At 31.2% G+C, this 15,050-nt stretch overlaps 2 protein-coding genes across 3 annotated transcripts in view; both read left to right on the top strand.

Annotated features, from left to right (window-relative positions):
* The window catches only part of LOC111242672 (putative 12-oxophytodienoate reductase-like protein 1), a 987-nt gene extending 504 nt beyond the window's left edge, over window positions 1–483 (top strand). Inside the window, exons 2-3 of the mRNA XM_022787086.1 lie at window positions 9–183; window positions 272–483. Of these exons, the coding sequence (XP_022642807.1) occupies window positions 9–183; window positions 272–483 (387 nt within the window). The remainder of the gene's footprint in view (window positions 1–8; window positions 184–271) is intronic.
* A 5,568-nt stretch (window positions 484–6,051) lies between these two features.
* Window positions 6,052–9,170, top strand: LOC106779375 (protein IQ-DOMAIN 14). Of its 2 annotated transcripts, XM_014667470.2 has the most exons (6): window positions 6,052–6,544; window positions 6,919–7,025; window positions 7,111–7,476; window positions 7,810–8,028; window positions 8,182–8,313; window positions 8,396–9,170. In XM_014667470.2, the coding sequence occupies exons 2-6, from the start codon at window positions 6,957–6,959 to the stop codon at window positions 9,008–9,010; spliced, it is 1,401 nt and encodes a 466-aa protein (XP_014522956.1). In that variant the 5' UTR covers window positions 6,052–6,544; window positions 6,919–6,956; the 3' UTR covers window positions 9,011–9,170. The 2 variants fall into 2 exon arrangements, with proteins under 2 accessions (XP_014522956.1, XP_014522964.1); XM_014667478.2 differs by lacking the exon at window positions 6,052–6,544 and having other exon boundaries at window positions 6,605–7,025.
* Window positions 9,171–15,050: the final 5,880 nt, after the last annotated feature.

Below are 15,050 nucleotides of genomic sequence, written 5' to 3'. Positions count from 1 at the left end.
ATTTTCAGCCAAATGGGCAAGCCCCAATATCATCCACCGACAAGCCATTGAAACAACAAACGGGAAGCAAAGGCGCCGAGGAAACAACAAACGAGAGTAGAATACCAAGGAGGCTAAAGACAGATGAAATTCCTCATGTTGTGAATGATTTCAGACTTGCTGCAAGGAATGCTATTGAAGCTGGTAACTTAATTNACAATGTTTCCTACANATGTGCTAATGTTAAAATTTTAGATAAGGTATCTAACAGCAGTACAAAACCCATGCGTAGGCTTTGATGGGGTTGAGATCCACGGTGCTCATGGCTACCTACTTGAGCAATTCATGAAAGACGCAGTAAATGATCGAAGTGATGAGTGCTCTCACAGCCTTCTCCCTATGAGAAAGGCCTTCAATGGAAGTTTTATTGCAGCAGGAGGTTATCGCAGAGAAGATGGCATCAATGTTGTGGCTGAAAATGGAACAGATCTTGTTGCTTTTTAATTTTTAATTTTTTAAAAAATCCATGTTTCATCAGATCAATGACACGTTGCATGACACCTGTGCATAAGATAACACCTCATTTACTGTACTGACAAAATATTTGACGCTGTTAACTTTATTTAACGGAAAGGGTCAATTTCATTCAAATTGGCTCTTATGAGGACCAAATTGGGAGTTTTAATAACTGAGGGATAAAATTGGGAATCAGTCCCAAAAATAGGGACGATTTAAGGGTTTAAACCTTATATAAATCTTTTCCAAGTTTTAATAGATTAATTTTTTTAATTAAATAAATTAAAATAATTATTATTTTTTACATTTTAAATTTATGTATTATAATTAATAATTGAAACTTATTTTATAACTATTAATAATTTAATTTACAATGTTTTTATATATTTGCATCCTTTAAGTAATACATTATTAAAAAAATATTTTTAATTATTTTTATTTTATTTTTTATTTAAAAAAAAAAAAAACATATTTGATAAGTTGGCTCATCTACTCTAACCCTAAGTCATCAAACTAGTGAGTCAGGAGGCTGAATGGGTCAAAGCTAATAGGTTGAAAACTTCAATCTAGATCGAGAGTGCAAATCTGACTTGTTATCTCTAAATATGATTATTGGTTTTACATTTATGTAACATATACTGTACGCAGGAATCTAGAAAATCATTTAACAGTATAAATGATACTAGACTATTTTACTATTAAAATATTAAACTATAAAATTTATAAATAAAATTTATATGAGACGAGTTCCTTTTATAAAAGTCATTATATCTTTCTAAAATATTTTTTCTAAATTTTTCTCTGTCATCTATCTAAATTTTTTTACCATATCCTTTATCTATTAAAGATGTGAACTCTTAGAACTTTTGGTGGTGAGAGCAATACATATGTATGATCAAATTTGGGATTAGAGTAAATTCTTTTTTTATTTTATTTATTATGTATTACTATAGGTTGTATCCGGTCTTTGAAATTATGCTTGTGAACTTAGGTAAATTAGAATCTTTTGTAGTCATACATATATTGAGATTATTGATATAAATTTTCTATGTGTAGTTAGAATTATATTAAAACGTATGTATTCATGTGTATCTTCCGCTTACCCTCATCACCCTCCTTGCACCTTTCTTATCACTTTTCTCCTTCTTCCACCTTCCCTTGAGCATAAATAGTATATCAGTGTTGATACAATTTATGGTTTTTTTATTGCAATTTTTTATTTGGAAGGCATTTTTTATTTTTCGCTTGAGATTACGATCCAAAATATAAATATCTATTTCAAATTGTATAATTCGAAACATTTCTGGCTTGCATATTTCAAAATTCAAAATAAAAAAAGGGTAAAGTTGAAATTTTTAAATATATGGAGGTACATGAAAAAACTATGGAGGTGTAAGAAGAAGTATCCAAATGAACAATATATACCTAAAACCATTTGTAAACTAATTATTTTAAGATTTTGTATTGAGAATATTGTTTGATATCTTATATAGATTTGTCCATGATTTATTAGTGTTAAACTTTTTTATGTTTATTCTTGAAAATTTTCACAATACAGTCATGAACAACAAGAATTTTTTAATCTTTATAAATATATATTTTTTTATGTTTTTATTATATCTTTTGAATTATTTGTTAAATATAAAAAATATTTATTTAATAATCATTCGTACTAACTATAAGAGAATTCTTACTATTCAATTCTGTCGAGTTTACTTTCAAAAGATTTAAAATAATTTCCAAATAGTTTTTCATCTAAAACGAAAATTTTGATTTACAATGCAAATACGTAGGAGCGGAGATTAATATTTGTTTGGTTTTGTTCATTAAAAAAAACACTTTTGTTTCATTTGTAAAGTCTTTTATTTTTATTTCCAAAGAAAGTTAAATATTTTGAAAAATCACATTTTTTTTTCAATGTTTAATTAAAGGTACATAAATTATAATTAATTCTCATGTCCATAATTTGATCTCATAGATCATGTTTTATTATTTTGATTTTTTTCGTAATTTTTCAGAATAAATTATAGTGATAACTTTAAATTCTTTGTTTCAAACTCTTTATTGCTTAGTCCATCGTTCTATCATGATTTTGGTTACGACAACTAGGTTAGATTTAGAGTTTAAAGTTATCACTGTATTTTGATAAGATTAGCCTAAATCTACTAGTAACAAACTCACATAGAGAATATATATCAAATTGGAGATTCTTACCATTTGGTATTTCAATATGAAATATGATTGGGTATAAGAAATTTATTGTGTCATGCTTGAAGGGACATTGGTCCTATTTATTGCTTTGTGAGAATGGACTCCTTGGAATTGTGAAATAACATGACAAATGTAGAATTTTTGAGTCTACTCGGTACACGTGTGTTACAAGTATAGTCAAATGTGTGAGTTTTTTTGGCTATGGTTATATTTTGTACCACTGAAGGCATAGTTTTTATGTAGACAATTGATTTTGTATTGAAATTATGAATGGTTGAATTTAGGAGAACTTTACCTCGATTATGAGATGATAATTGCATGAATTTTATGTTTAATTATAATTGTACTAGTTTATGTTGTTTTTTATTTAGTTTGTGTTTTATCCACCAGTTATTATTGTAAGTTAAATATATGTTTTAGTCCTCATATTTGTTTCTCTTTCTCAATTAGGTCCTCATGTTTTGTTTTGTCCCAATTGCATCCTAATATTTGTAAATTTGAGACAATTAAGCTCTCTCCGTTAACTGAATTAACGTCGTAGGCCAATTGAGAGGGCTTAATTGTCTCAAATTTACAAATATTAGGATGTAATTGGGACAAAAATAAACGGAGGGGGCTTAATTGTCTCAAATTACAAATATTAGGATGCAATTGGGACAAAAAAAACATAAGGACGTAATTGAGAATGAGGAACAAATATGAGGACTAAAACATATATTTAACCATTATTGTATGTTATAGGTGAATAAATGATAGTATTAGTGGACAATAATGAGTATAGTAAAGTGTTAATGATATTTGTTTGACTATGTTTATATAGTTTTAGTTATTACAATTATATATATGTTGTATTAGTTTTATATTTTGAAAGATAGTTTTCTGCATATTTTAAAAAACTTAGAAGACTATGAATATATATTTAGGTTCAATTACATGTTTGGTCTCCATTTTGGTTGAAACTTTTGAAATTGGTCCTCGCTTTTAAAAAAGTTTCAATTGAGTTCTAAATTTTGAAAAAAGTTTCAATTGCGTCATAACTTTTAAAAAATGTGTCAATTAGATCTTTTAAAATTACTAACAACACTAACGTCACGTATTAATATGTGGTTTTCTTAATTTTATTTTATTTTATTTGTAAAAAATTGTGTTGCCACTTGTCAAATTCTTGGGGTGATACATGAGAGGGTACTATGTGTCATTGTCAATGCTAAGTTTTATTGACTTTATTTCAATTTAATCATTTTATATGTCTCTTTAATTCAATTTAGTTCAATTTTCTTTTAAATTGAATAATATTGTCCTCTCTAAATTGAGACAAAGTTTATTCTTTTTGTAAATGTTATACTGATATTTTTTTTTAAATTGACTTTTTAACTTATTACATTATTGTATATTATTAACCTATGTTTTATTATCCATGACTTACTACTAAATTTTAATATGAATATTAATATAACATTTATACAATTAATAAATTTGGTCTCAAGTAAAAAGGACCAAATCTATTATTTGTATAAATGATATTAATTAATTTATTCTTATAAAAAATTATTGATTAATAATATATTAATTTAAATACTAACTTTTTTTGTGAAAATATTTATACTTAATTAATTTTAATCTTATAAGAAAAACATGAATTAATAATATATAACAATGTAATATGTTAAAAAATTATTTTTAATAAAAATATTAGTATAAAATTTATATAAATAATAATTCTGTCTCAATTGGAGAAGGACAATATTATTTCATTTTGAAAAAAAAAATTAAACTAAATTGAGTTAAAGAAACATATAATAAGATTAAATTGAAACATTTGATATTTATTATGACATGTGATATTATCTCAAACATGTAACACTGTGAGTCATGTGTCAGTGACAATAAAATTTTTTACAAAAACATTAAAAAATTAAAAAACCACATATTAACACAAGACATACTAATGTCATTATAGTTTTTTATAAAAGACTTAATTGAAACACTTTTTCAAAAAATAAAATACAATTAAATTTCTTTTCAAAAATTAAGATGTAATTGAACTTTTTTTTTAATTGAAGACCAACTTAAAATATGTCACCCAAACTCAAAGTAAGAATTAAGTAAGCCTTATATTTAATTAAGCCTTATACATAACTGTTTGTTAATACTTATTATTCAAATATAAATATTCTATTTAGTAGTTATAATCATCCTAATTTTATTACTTGATATTAACATGAACAAAATTACATATAGAACATTAATTTTAGCATACATAAAACATAATAATACTAGCAATTTAGTTCTTCATAAAAATCAAACAAAAGTGCCAAAGTGGGAGATTTGGTGGGTTGGATCCTCTTATATCTAAGTAAAACCCTTGTTCAGCAGCACACGCTATTTGAGTTGGTATGAAGGCAATTTCGTTTTCATTCAACATTTTCCTTACAATGTTCTGATCTATTTAGTTTCTCAAACGTGATGTCTCCAAAACTCTCATTTAATGCTGCAGTTAGAGTTGGTCCTGATGGACAACGCTAACAAAACCTGCATGATTAGTCTATTTTCCACTAGACAACCATCTATTTTCATCACCATCCAACACTTGTTTTCTAAGTAAACTCTAGTCTCACACTTTCTCCTTTTGCTTCTCTAGCTACAACCAAACCAAACTCTCTCTCTTAAACTTAACTCTTTTTCAAAAGATGTGGTGAGAATGTATTATGACAATTCCTCTTTTTGGGTCCTTTTACAGCTGTCTTCCCTCTTATAAACCAAATCTCCTTTGTTTTTTTCCCCCACATTCCCTACCCTTTCCACATTATGTGTCCACTCTCCACACTGCTCAATTATGCACTTCCCCACACCTACCTGTAACTATGTCAACAATGTCAACAATGTCTCCCAATGCTTCTCTAACACTGTCATACTACATTTCTAATAATGCTAATCGTACATATATTCACACCTTCATATCTCTCTACTTGATGTGACTACTCTCACACATGCCTAACTGTTCAGGATCAAACAAACAAATCAAGTGTGAGAGTATTTAAGTCTTGCTCTCTACATTTCCATTTCCATACATACAAAAAGCAAGCTCAATTTATGTTTAGGCCAAACTTGTATGATACAAAGACATGACAAGTGGTGCAAAGCACTGCCATACATATATTTAGATCTCTATCTCTGTCTATTTTTCTATAACAAGTTAGTATATGGTAGTCATACGTATACCACATGAAGTTCTGACCCTACCCTCCCTCGGCTAATTCACAAGCACATACAAAAAATTGAAGGGTAGTAGTCTATTGCTTGGTATTTGGTGATGGTATCAGAGATCAATAAGGGGCTGTTCTGTCATTTCAAACCCAACAGACATATGAACATGTCTGCTACAGTTGGAAAAAAGAGAGATGGAGAGAAAATGAGAACAGCAGGACCCATGAAGTTCAAGAGGAATGGCTCTTGAGCATTACTTTCTCTTGGAGACCCCACATTTTGGAACAGGAGAAACTCATCATGAAGATTGATGAAGAGGGAAATTATGAATGATTGCAGTTGCACCCACATAAAAGTCATATCCACTCCACAAGAGGTTTTCAGTGCTAGCCAGGAATAGGAATTTCTGCTCCTATAGAGGAAAAAGTCTTGGAATTTGTGCACATTCACTGATGAAATCCACCCAAAGTTCCACATTCTTGGTTTGGGTAACTGATATTATAAAGAATGTTTGCTGGTTTCAAGGCTATTCCATCTGACTATAATGAATGACAGCAATGCACTTGTTCCCATGCACCAAGCTCTTTTGAAACGCTGGCAATAGTCTTTTTTATTGGATTCCGGAAAATGGGTAAGTAATTAACTTGGATCTCTCTCCAAATCTGTTCCTAATTTATCCCAACTATCTTGGTTTGTGTGCATTCATGCTTAATTTTGCTCAGAAATCAAGGTTCTGATTCGTGTACATGTGTTTGGACTTTGCTGTCACTACTTATTCAACTAAGAATCTAAATCTACGACAAGTTCTGCAAACTGTTTCGTCTTTTTGGACACGTCTAACGTTTTAGTTGTACAATTACAATACTTAAATCAATGCCTCGCCACCAAACAATCGTACATTTCACACATCCACTCTTCAAAAGTGATTGGAGAAGTTTAGATTTAGGTAACCACAAACCAAGATATATTGTGTAGAAGAGGATATGCTAATTGGCAAATTTTCAGATCACAGACGTTGAAGCTGACCCATGTGACATTGTTAAATGGCCAAGAAGAAGAGCTGGTTTAGTCTGGTGAAGAGGCTCTTTTTGAGGGATCCCACACAAGATAAGGTAAGTCTTGAGCTTGTTTCTTAAAATCAAGTCTTTGACTTAGATTCTGTTTCTCATGAGACAGAGAACTTCTTTCTTTCTTAAGGATAAAAGAAGGAAATGGATATTTGGAAGGCTAAAGAACAAGAGATTACCTTCAATTACAGCTCCACTTCCATCAAAAGAGACAACACTAAGCGAAGCAGAGGAAGAACAAAGCAAGCATGCTTTAACAGTGGCCATTGCCTCAGCAGCAGCTGCTGAAGCTGCTGTTACTGCTGCACATGCTGCTGTTGAGGTTGTTCGCCTCACTGGGGTCTCACAATCTACCCTTATTTGCAAAGAAAAGTCAGAAGAATCTCAACCTCTCAAAACTAGTAATGCTGCTCCTCAGTTCGCACACCAGTGCAAGAGGGACATTCAAGAATCTGCTGCAGTCATCAAAATTCAAACTGCATTTAGGGGTTACCTGGTGAGTGAGTTTGTCCAACTTGTTTTCTTTGATTTGTGTCACCTTAAGAACTCTTTGCATAACCTTTTCTCATATAAGTGCTTATACAGAATTTTATGCAAACTTGACTTTAATGAGAGACATGTGAATCAGGTACTATAAGCTGAAATTTGTCAGATACTAAGATATTTCTTCAAACATTTTACAAAATTCAACTCCAAAGAGAACAAAAGAGTTAACTAAAATTAGAAAAAAGAATAATACTAGTAGTGACAGAAACTAATACTAATAAGTGGAAGAAGAAACCAAAGTCAGCTTACTCTATTCTTTGCCATTGTGTTCTCCTATTCACAGGCTAGGAAGGCTTTGAGGGCATTGAAGGGAATAGTGAAACTACAAGCTATCATTCGTGGCAGAGCAGTAAGACGCCAAGCTATGAGTACTCTTAAGTGCTTGCAGTCCATTGTGAGCATCCAATCACAGGTCTGTGCAAGGAGGCTTCAAATGGTTGAAGGGAGATGTGACTACACTGAAAATGAAGAGTTGCATGATTCAAAAGACAAGATAATTAGGGTGAGCGTAACAGGTTACACTACATCATCACATTGCAGCTGTTAATTATCAAACTGCTACAGCCACATTCTGCTTTTTTATCAATTATGTTGTTTCTGTTTGCTACATATCATTGTACAGTTTAGAATTTGAAACATGGTTTTCTCATTTCAGATGGACTCAAACAGTGAAAGAAAGTGTGATGAGAGCACTCCATCGAAGGAAGAGTTAGACAGCTCTTGCATAAGCATGAAAGAAACGGTTCTCAAGAGAGAAAGAATAAAAGAATACTCATTTAACCATAGAGTAAGCTTGTTCTCTTTCATTTGCTTTTACCTGGTTGTTTTGTAGATTAAGGTTTTCAAACTAACCAACAGAAACCATACAGAGGTCAGCAGAGTCAGAAAGAAGTAAAGTAAATGGAAGATGGAGATACTGGCTAGAGCAGTGGGTAGATACACAACTTTCAAAGAGCAAAGAACTTGAAGATTTAGACTCAGTTTTTAGCTCTCATGCTAGGAGTGGAGACGAATATGGAAGCAGACAACTTAAGGTGAGAAGTATTAACAGGCAAAATACAGTTGAAGGATTGGATTCTCCTACAATGGGTTCAAGAAGATCTTTTCCTCATAGGAGACAGTGTTCTGTGGGAGAAGACCAGTCATTTTCAAGCTCTCCTGCAACTCCAGCATACATGGCTGCAACAGAATCAGCCAAAGCAAAAGCAAGATCAACAAGCTCACCAAAAATAAGGACCGGGGGGAACATTGACATGAATTCTGATAGCTATTCACCATGCAAGAAAAAGCTATCAATTGCATCTTCCATTAACAGTGAGGTGCTTAGTGGTGGTAGGATGGCCAAGTTTAGTGGTAACCAGCAAAGATCTCCAAGCTTTAAGGGCCTTTCAGTGCCTATAAAATCAAGCCGAACTATCAAGGATCTCAGTATTAATTCAGATTGTTCACTGCCTAATTGGGGTCCTCAAGGTTCCTTCAAATGAATCTATGAATGCTGATGTTACTCTTGCTTGCATTAACACAATTTCGTGTTGAAAACATCATTTGTTTATAACTATGTATGATATATATGATGCCATTGGATGTTATTTGGGTTGGAAATTGAACATTAATGTGACAGAAAGTAGTTAATTCCTTGATTAATTAGGGATGCATTGGTTTGCTTGTTTGTCCTTTTAAGAAAAAAAAAAAACAGGTAATGATCTTTCATAGGAGTATCAGAAGTAAAACTTTATCTCTGTAGTTAATATTTCGTTTATAGTTTTTTTATTTGTTTGCTGTTTTTAAGAAGTATTAGAAAAACTTCTTTCATAAGAGTAAAAATAGTGTTGTTGTATTACTCTCATTTTTCTATTATTTATGTTTTTAAAATGATTATAAAGAAGTGAATTTTGTATTTTTTTTTTGGTGAAAAAAAGAGAAAAAAAGTAAGAAAAGGTATTATCGAATTAACAAGACATAATAAAGCACAGCATACCCTGTTGTATCTAAGTTTTGTCCTGATTTTATAGTTGAATTTTAGCTTTCTTTATGTTCTTTAGTAAAGCAACAACACCAACAATGGATTGAATCTTTGATTTGATAGAGAAAGAAGAGAAGCCCAAAAGGAAAAGTATAAGTGAAGGTTGTTTCCATCTACCATGCATACTGTTGTAGTGTTTGGGAGCCTTTTGGGCCTTGGATGTATTTTGCCCTTATATCTTAGATGCATTTCCTTCCTTTGGACTTCAAAAATTTATCTGTCTCATGAATTTCATCAACATTTTATTCATTTCAACACATGAAATGAAAGAGAAACCATGTTTCAAGACATGCTTACTGTTGTACTTTTGACCTGTTATGTTATGACAGACACTCTCTAAGGTAAGATTTAGTATCTCGTGCGTGATAGTAGAAATTGGATGGTCCAATAGTGGTCCGATAACGGGTGGAAACAAAAATGTTTAGAACTTGCTAGGATAGGCTCTTGTGCGTGATAGTAGAAATTAGATGGTCCAATAATGGCCCGATAACGGATGGAAACAGAAATATCTACTTAGAACTCGTTAGGATAGACTCTCGTATGTGATCGTAGAAATTAAGCGGTCCAATAGTGGCTCGACATCGGATGAGGTGACCACCTCACTTATATATTATAAATTTTGGCCTTATCTCTAGTAAATGTGAGATAGATTGTAACTTATTTCCATGAAGTAAGTCAAAAACAAGTTATAGATATTGTAACTTCATAAACAAAACATGAATAGATGACAACATGATTTGTTTGACCATTGTTATTACACGTGGAATGCTAAAATGTGTTAGTGCTCAAGTCTACGGTTCTATAGAAGCTCCATGTTCTAAAGCTACACGGTTGCACTTTGATACGTGACAACGAAGGTGTCCACCACTATGGCTAAGTGCCATGTGACACTTTCAAGCATGGATTTCAACTCACGTATTGGTCAATGGACTTGGACCTAACCAACACATATATTTCTCAGACCTTCTTCGTCAATTGTCATGTGCCAAATTCACTCATCATGAAAAAAAAAAAAAAAAACAAAAACTTGTTGGATGTATCGAAGAGGAGGAACTTACATGTAAATTACACAAACACTAATAATATCTAAGTCAAATCATATAAAGGAGTAATTCTCTTTATCCAAAATTTTAAAGTAATTAATTAATAAATCTTTCATTTTTATATAGTTTTATACGGATTCCTACCTTTGGAGCCTGCCTTTTAAAAACTCATTATCATGCACAGAGGATTAAAGTAACATCTATGAAATTTACGCGTTGAAATTTGAGACGCTCACTAGTCACTACTACTCGTTCCATTATTGATCGAAAACGACATTAAGTTCTAGACCATTGATTCAACTTTTCAAAGTATGAACAAAATCACAGTCTGAAAAAACTGAAGTGATGGATTGGTCTGCCACTATTACCTAGCTCTAGGTTCTTCTATGTTCTTGGATAGTAGAAAGTATATGCTTGTAAAAACTCCAAAAATATTATTTCAAACGTTTCAAGCCTTCAACTTTAGATTATCTTATCTCTAAATATTTTGTATAATGGATAATTTTTTTTTAACCGTGCAAAAGCTCTTTGGCCTCTCCAACATATTCATTTAATAATACCAAGTTCAATACAATCTCATAAATATGCATAATTTATATACGTCGTGAATTTTTCATAAATAACAATGAAATTGTTTCTATACGATCTTATAATTAGTTCATAGAGTGAATAAAATATTAGAAAATCTAAATAACAATATAATTTACACATTGAATTATTAAAAGAGAATATTAAACATCATTCATAAATCTATTATTCAAAGTTTTAGAAAGTGATATCAATAAGTTATAAAGTATATTAATGATTCATCAAATGTCGTATTTCTTCCATATATATTTTTTTTCTCGAAAAATTTATTAGTAGTATGATATACAAAGGATACTCTTCATAAGTAGGTCAAAACATCCATTGTATCCATATGGACCTCCACTTTTTGGAATGGATCTTGATATTTTGATAACTTTTTTTAACAATTTTTTGACAACAGGACATGTGTCATCACTTTATTGGTCTATTTGAATTTATGTTTAAAAAAATATTTGAAACCGACCAATCACAAACTAACACGTATTCATTGTCAAAAAATTGTTAAAAAAGTGTTGTTAAAATAACTTTTTCCATTTGGAATATACTATGTTGAAGTGTTACAGGGATCTCCAGTTTCACGGTGAGTTCCACGCTTGAATACGATGTTCTCGTTTGATGCAACTAGGATAATAGAGACATAAGTAGATGCTCAGAAATTTACAAAAGACAAAAATGAAGAGAAGATAGACAATTGTTGAATGAATCTTGATATTTTGACAACTATTTTTAATAACTTTTTGACAAGTGTCAATACTTTATTGATACGTTTGAATTTATATTTAAAAAAATATTTGAAACGAAACAATCATAAACTACTACCTAAGCGTTGTCAAAAAATTGTCAAAAAATAGTCAAAAAATAGTCATTAAAAGAATTTTTTCCTTATTGAATAGCTACCAAAACTTCAAAATTCTTTTTTTCTTCTTCTGTGAATCTTTTAGGTTCCCACCAATGAGGAATGGAAGAACACGGTCATACTTTTAGTTAGATAGTTATTAGTCCATTATCATGGTTTTATTCACATATATGATTAGGTATATCTTTAAATACATTATGACCATCATCGAGTAGATGAGATAGTTATGGTATAAACTATATCTTACATAAATTAATAGGTATAATATTGGAAAAAGATGGATGCACCATTTACTTAAGTATATTTTATATATTATAATTAATGTTTTAAGATAGTGCAAACGATTTTTACATTATTAATAAATGTATTACTTATTATATATATCATCATGATAAAATAATTTTGTTTACAATGTTAACATTTTAAAAGATTAATGTAATATTAGATTATAAAAACTTTAGTACTAGTAGAAGTGAAAATGGTGTAGGCTAAGTGAAATAACTTGTTTTCGTCCCTAATAACAGGAAAATAATCTTAAATGTAAAACAAAAACATGTTCATGCATACTTTTGCATGAAAATAGTACATATGTGTAGAGTAAATTAATTTTAACCTATTATAAAATCATAACTTTTGTTGTAATTTTACCATTTGTATATATCTTTGATTAAAATTAACATAACCACGATCCAAAGGTTACTAAGTATATTTTATCTATAAATACGTTCGATTTGTAACGTGATTAACTAACAGGTATTTTACTTACCAATTGTTTACTATTTAGTAGAGTTATTCGATCTCAAAAGCATAAGCAGGATGAGACATTGATCATCTAATTAATGTCTTGTAATCAATCAGTCATACAGTACAATTCATTATTTTCAAATTTTTTTGTCGGAAGCAATGTTCTTTTATATATGGGTTGGTTCGATATCATTAAATCTACAACTTTCACGTTGTGTATAGTGACTCTCCCAGTACATTCAAAATTAAAACATGAAACTTTTTTTCTTTTATTTAAGCTTATGCACAGACATTGCTTAAGAACAACTTTTTTCTATCGTGGTTTAATTTGCTTACGCGTTTTCATAATTTGACTGAAAAAGAGACACGCGGTTTCAATACATTAGTGATGGTGAAATTTACTGAGAAAAACTGGGGTTAGGAAAGAATGTAAAAATAGTATTTTTAATGTGTAAGTTTGGGATACGACAAGTGTTAAAGTGGGGTATGGAATATGATAAGAAGGTTATTATATAATGTAATGGTTTTGATTAATGTGAGATGTAAATAATGTGAAAACGTCAAAGGTACGTTGTCTTGTCTTGTCTACGTTGTTGTTGGGCATATCCCACTTCTCATATCATATTAACATGTGTCACTCATGTCTCATTCTTGTCTTATTTTGTTAATAAAACCATTTTAATGGATTTGTGAAACATGACAATTGTTCAGTGTTCATACTCGTGAGATTTTACTCTGCCTAAAAAGCTGATTCTGCTCTCTAAAATCTAAGCAATGAAGGCCCCATGATGTGCCTCTCACCATACGTGTCTTCACTAGCCCCACATGATAATTACTCTTTACATCACATTCTTTTCTTTTCTTTTTTCTTTCTAAAAAAGTAACTCTCATAAAAAGATGGATTAGGTTTTCTACCACACATACCCTAGTCAAATTCCAACAATAATCTTAATCCATTGATTGAATGAGTTATATGTGTTTGTATATGAGAAAGGTTAGCACTTCCAATTGAGGGTGGACAATAAAGGTCAACCTTTTTGTACTGTATATTAGGTTTAGAATTAAGCTGCAATGGAACCATATATAGGAAATAACTATTATTGAGTTTATATGACATCAAGATCCTGATTTTCTACCACATATACAACTTACCAATTTCTCTTACAATGAAATACTTGAAGAACTGTTTTTCTGTTAATGTTGACAGATTGTTCTTTATTCTTAAATTGATCATCTTGGTAAAACTTGTTTACTGCTGCACTAGAAGAGAATCCAGAAAAAGGAAAGAGAATATTCTCAGTGAAACTTCACTTGGAGAGACTTGTGGAAGAAGGAAAGAGAGGAAGAGAGTATTGCACATTGATATATGTTTCCGAGAGGGAGCAATGGAGGTTTTGCAGGACCACATATCCCATTGGTGATCCGATATAATTTGAACAGAAGATCACGAAAGCAGTTTTGGCAATCTAATGAGGTGACAAAGTGATTTGGCCATGGTGGAGGATAAAGTTATGGCAGTACTGGCATGGCATCACCCTCCCAGAGAATCAATGGAGACTTGTCCAATAGCTTGGTACTAAAGATTCGACACAATAGCATGGCAGAAACAGTGCAGTGGTAGTTGTGCATGCTTCAGCAGATATGCAAGAAAGAAGCACTGTCTCATTTCTTCCTCCAAAACTGCCACTCCCATTTCCTCTTCTTCTTTCATGCCCTACAACACTGCCCACACAAGAGGTCCCTACACCACAAATGAATCAAGACTTCACGTGTCTCATGGACCAACACCTACCCCACCAATCAAGTCCTTCTCATTCAATCTAATTGCAGGATACGCGACGTTTACATTCCCTCAATAGTGGACTCACCACCAACACTATATAAAACTGATCGGTCACGGTTCACCAGAAACACACTAACACTAATCAAATCTCAACACATCACAAATTGACATCACACTTGTATATATAACATGCTCAACTTTATTATTATCTGTTCAGTTTAGTGTACAATGTATGCTTAATTAAGAGTATATGTACCTATGTAAAAAACCATCCTTAGATTCATTAATGGACAAATATTTGAAACATGTCTTTCCTTCATGTTATTGTTATAATAAGATGTAATTGTGGTTAGCACTGTTTGGAAAAGTAGAAGATTTTTGTGTGATCTCTCTTTGATGTTACTTTTCCTCTTCAACTTTGGCTTCCGTGTAATGCCTTTGGCGTCTCTCTTTTAACACTCTTCCTTCCAAGTAAGAAGTCCACATA

Source organism: Vigna radiata, chromosome 2 (assembly GCF_000741045.1).
Source record: "Vigna radiata var. radiata cultivar VC1973A chromosome 2, Vradiata_ver6, whole genome shotgun sequence".
Classification (NCBI taxonomy): domain Eukaryota; kingdom Viridiplantae; phylum Streptophyta; class Magnoliopsida; order Fabales; family Fabaceae; genus Vigna; species Vigna radiata.
The sequence above is the reverse complement of the archived record's forward strand: the minus strand, read 5'-3'. Positions and strand labels throughout refer to the sequence as shown.

What these genes read in the sequence shown, in the direction of transcription:
- LOC106779375 (XM_014667470.2), top strand. Translation starts at nt 6,957, where the DNA reads ATGGCCAAGAAGAAGAGCTGGTTTAGTCTGGTGAAGAGGCTCTTTTTG. An exon ending in CAAAAGACAAGATAATTAGG is followed by an intron (nt 8,029 to 8,181) that starts GTGAGCGTAACA and finishes TTCTCATTTCAG; the next exon opens with ATGGACTCAAACAGTGAAAG. An exon ending in AATACTCATTTAACCATAGA is followed by an intron (nt 8,314 to 8,395) that starts GTAAGCTTGTTC and finishes GAAACCATACAG; the next exon opens with AGGTCAGCAGAGTCAGAAAG.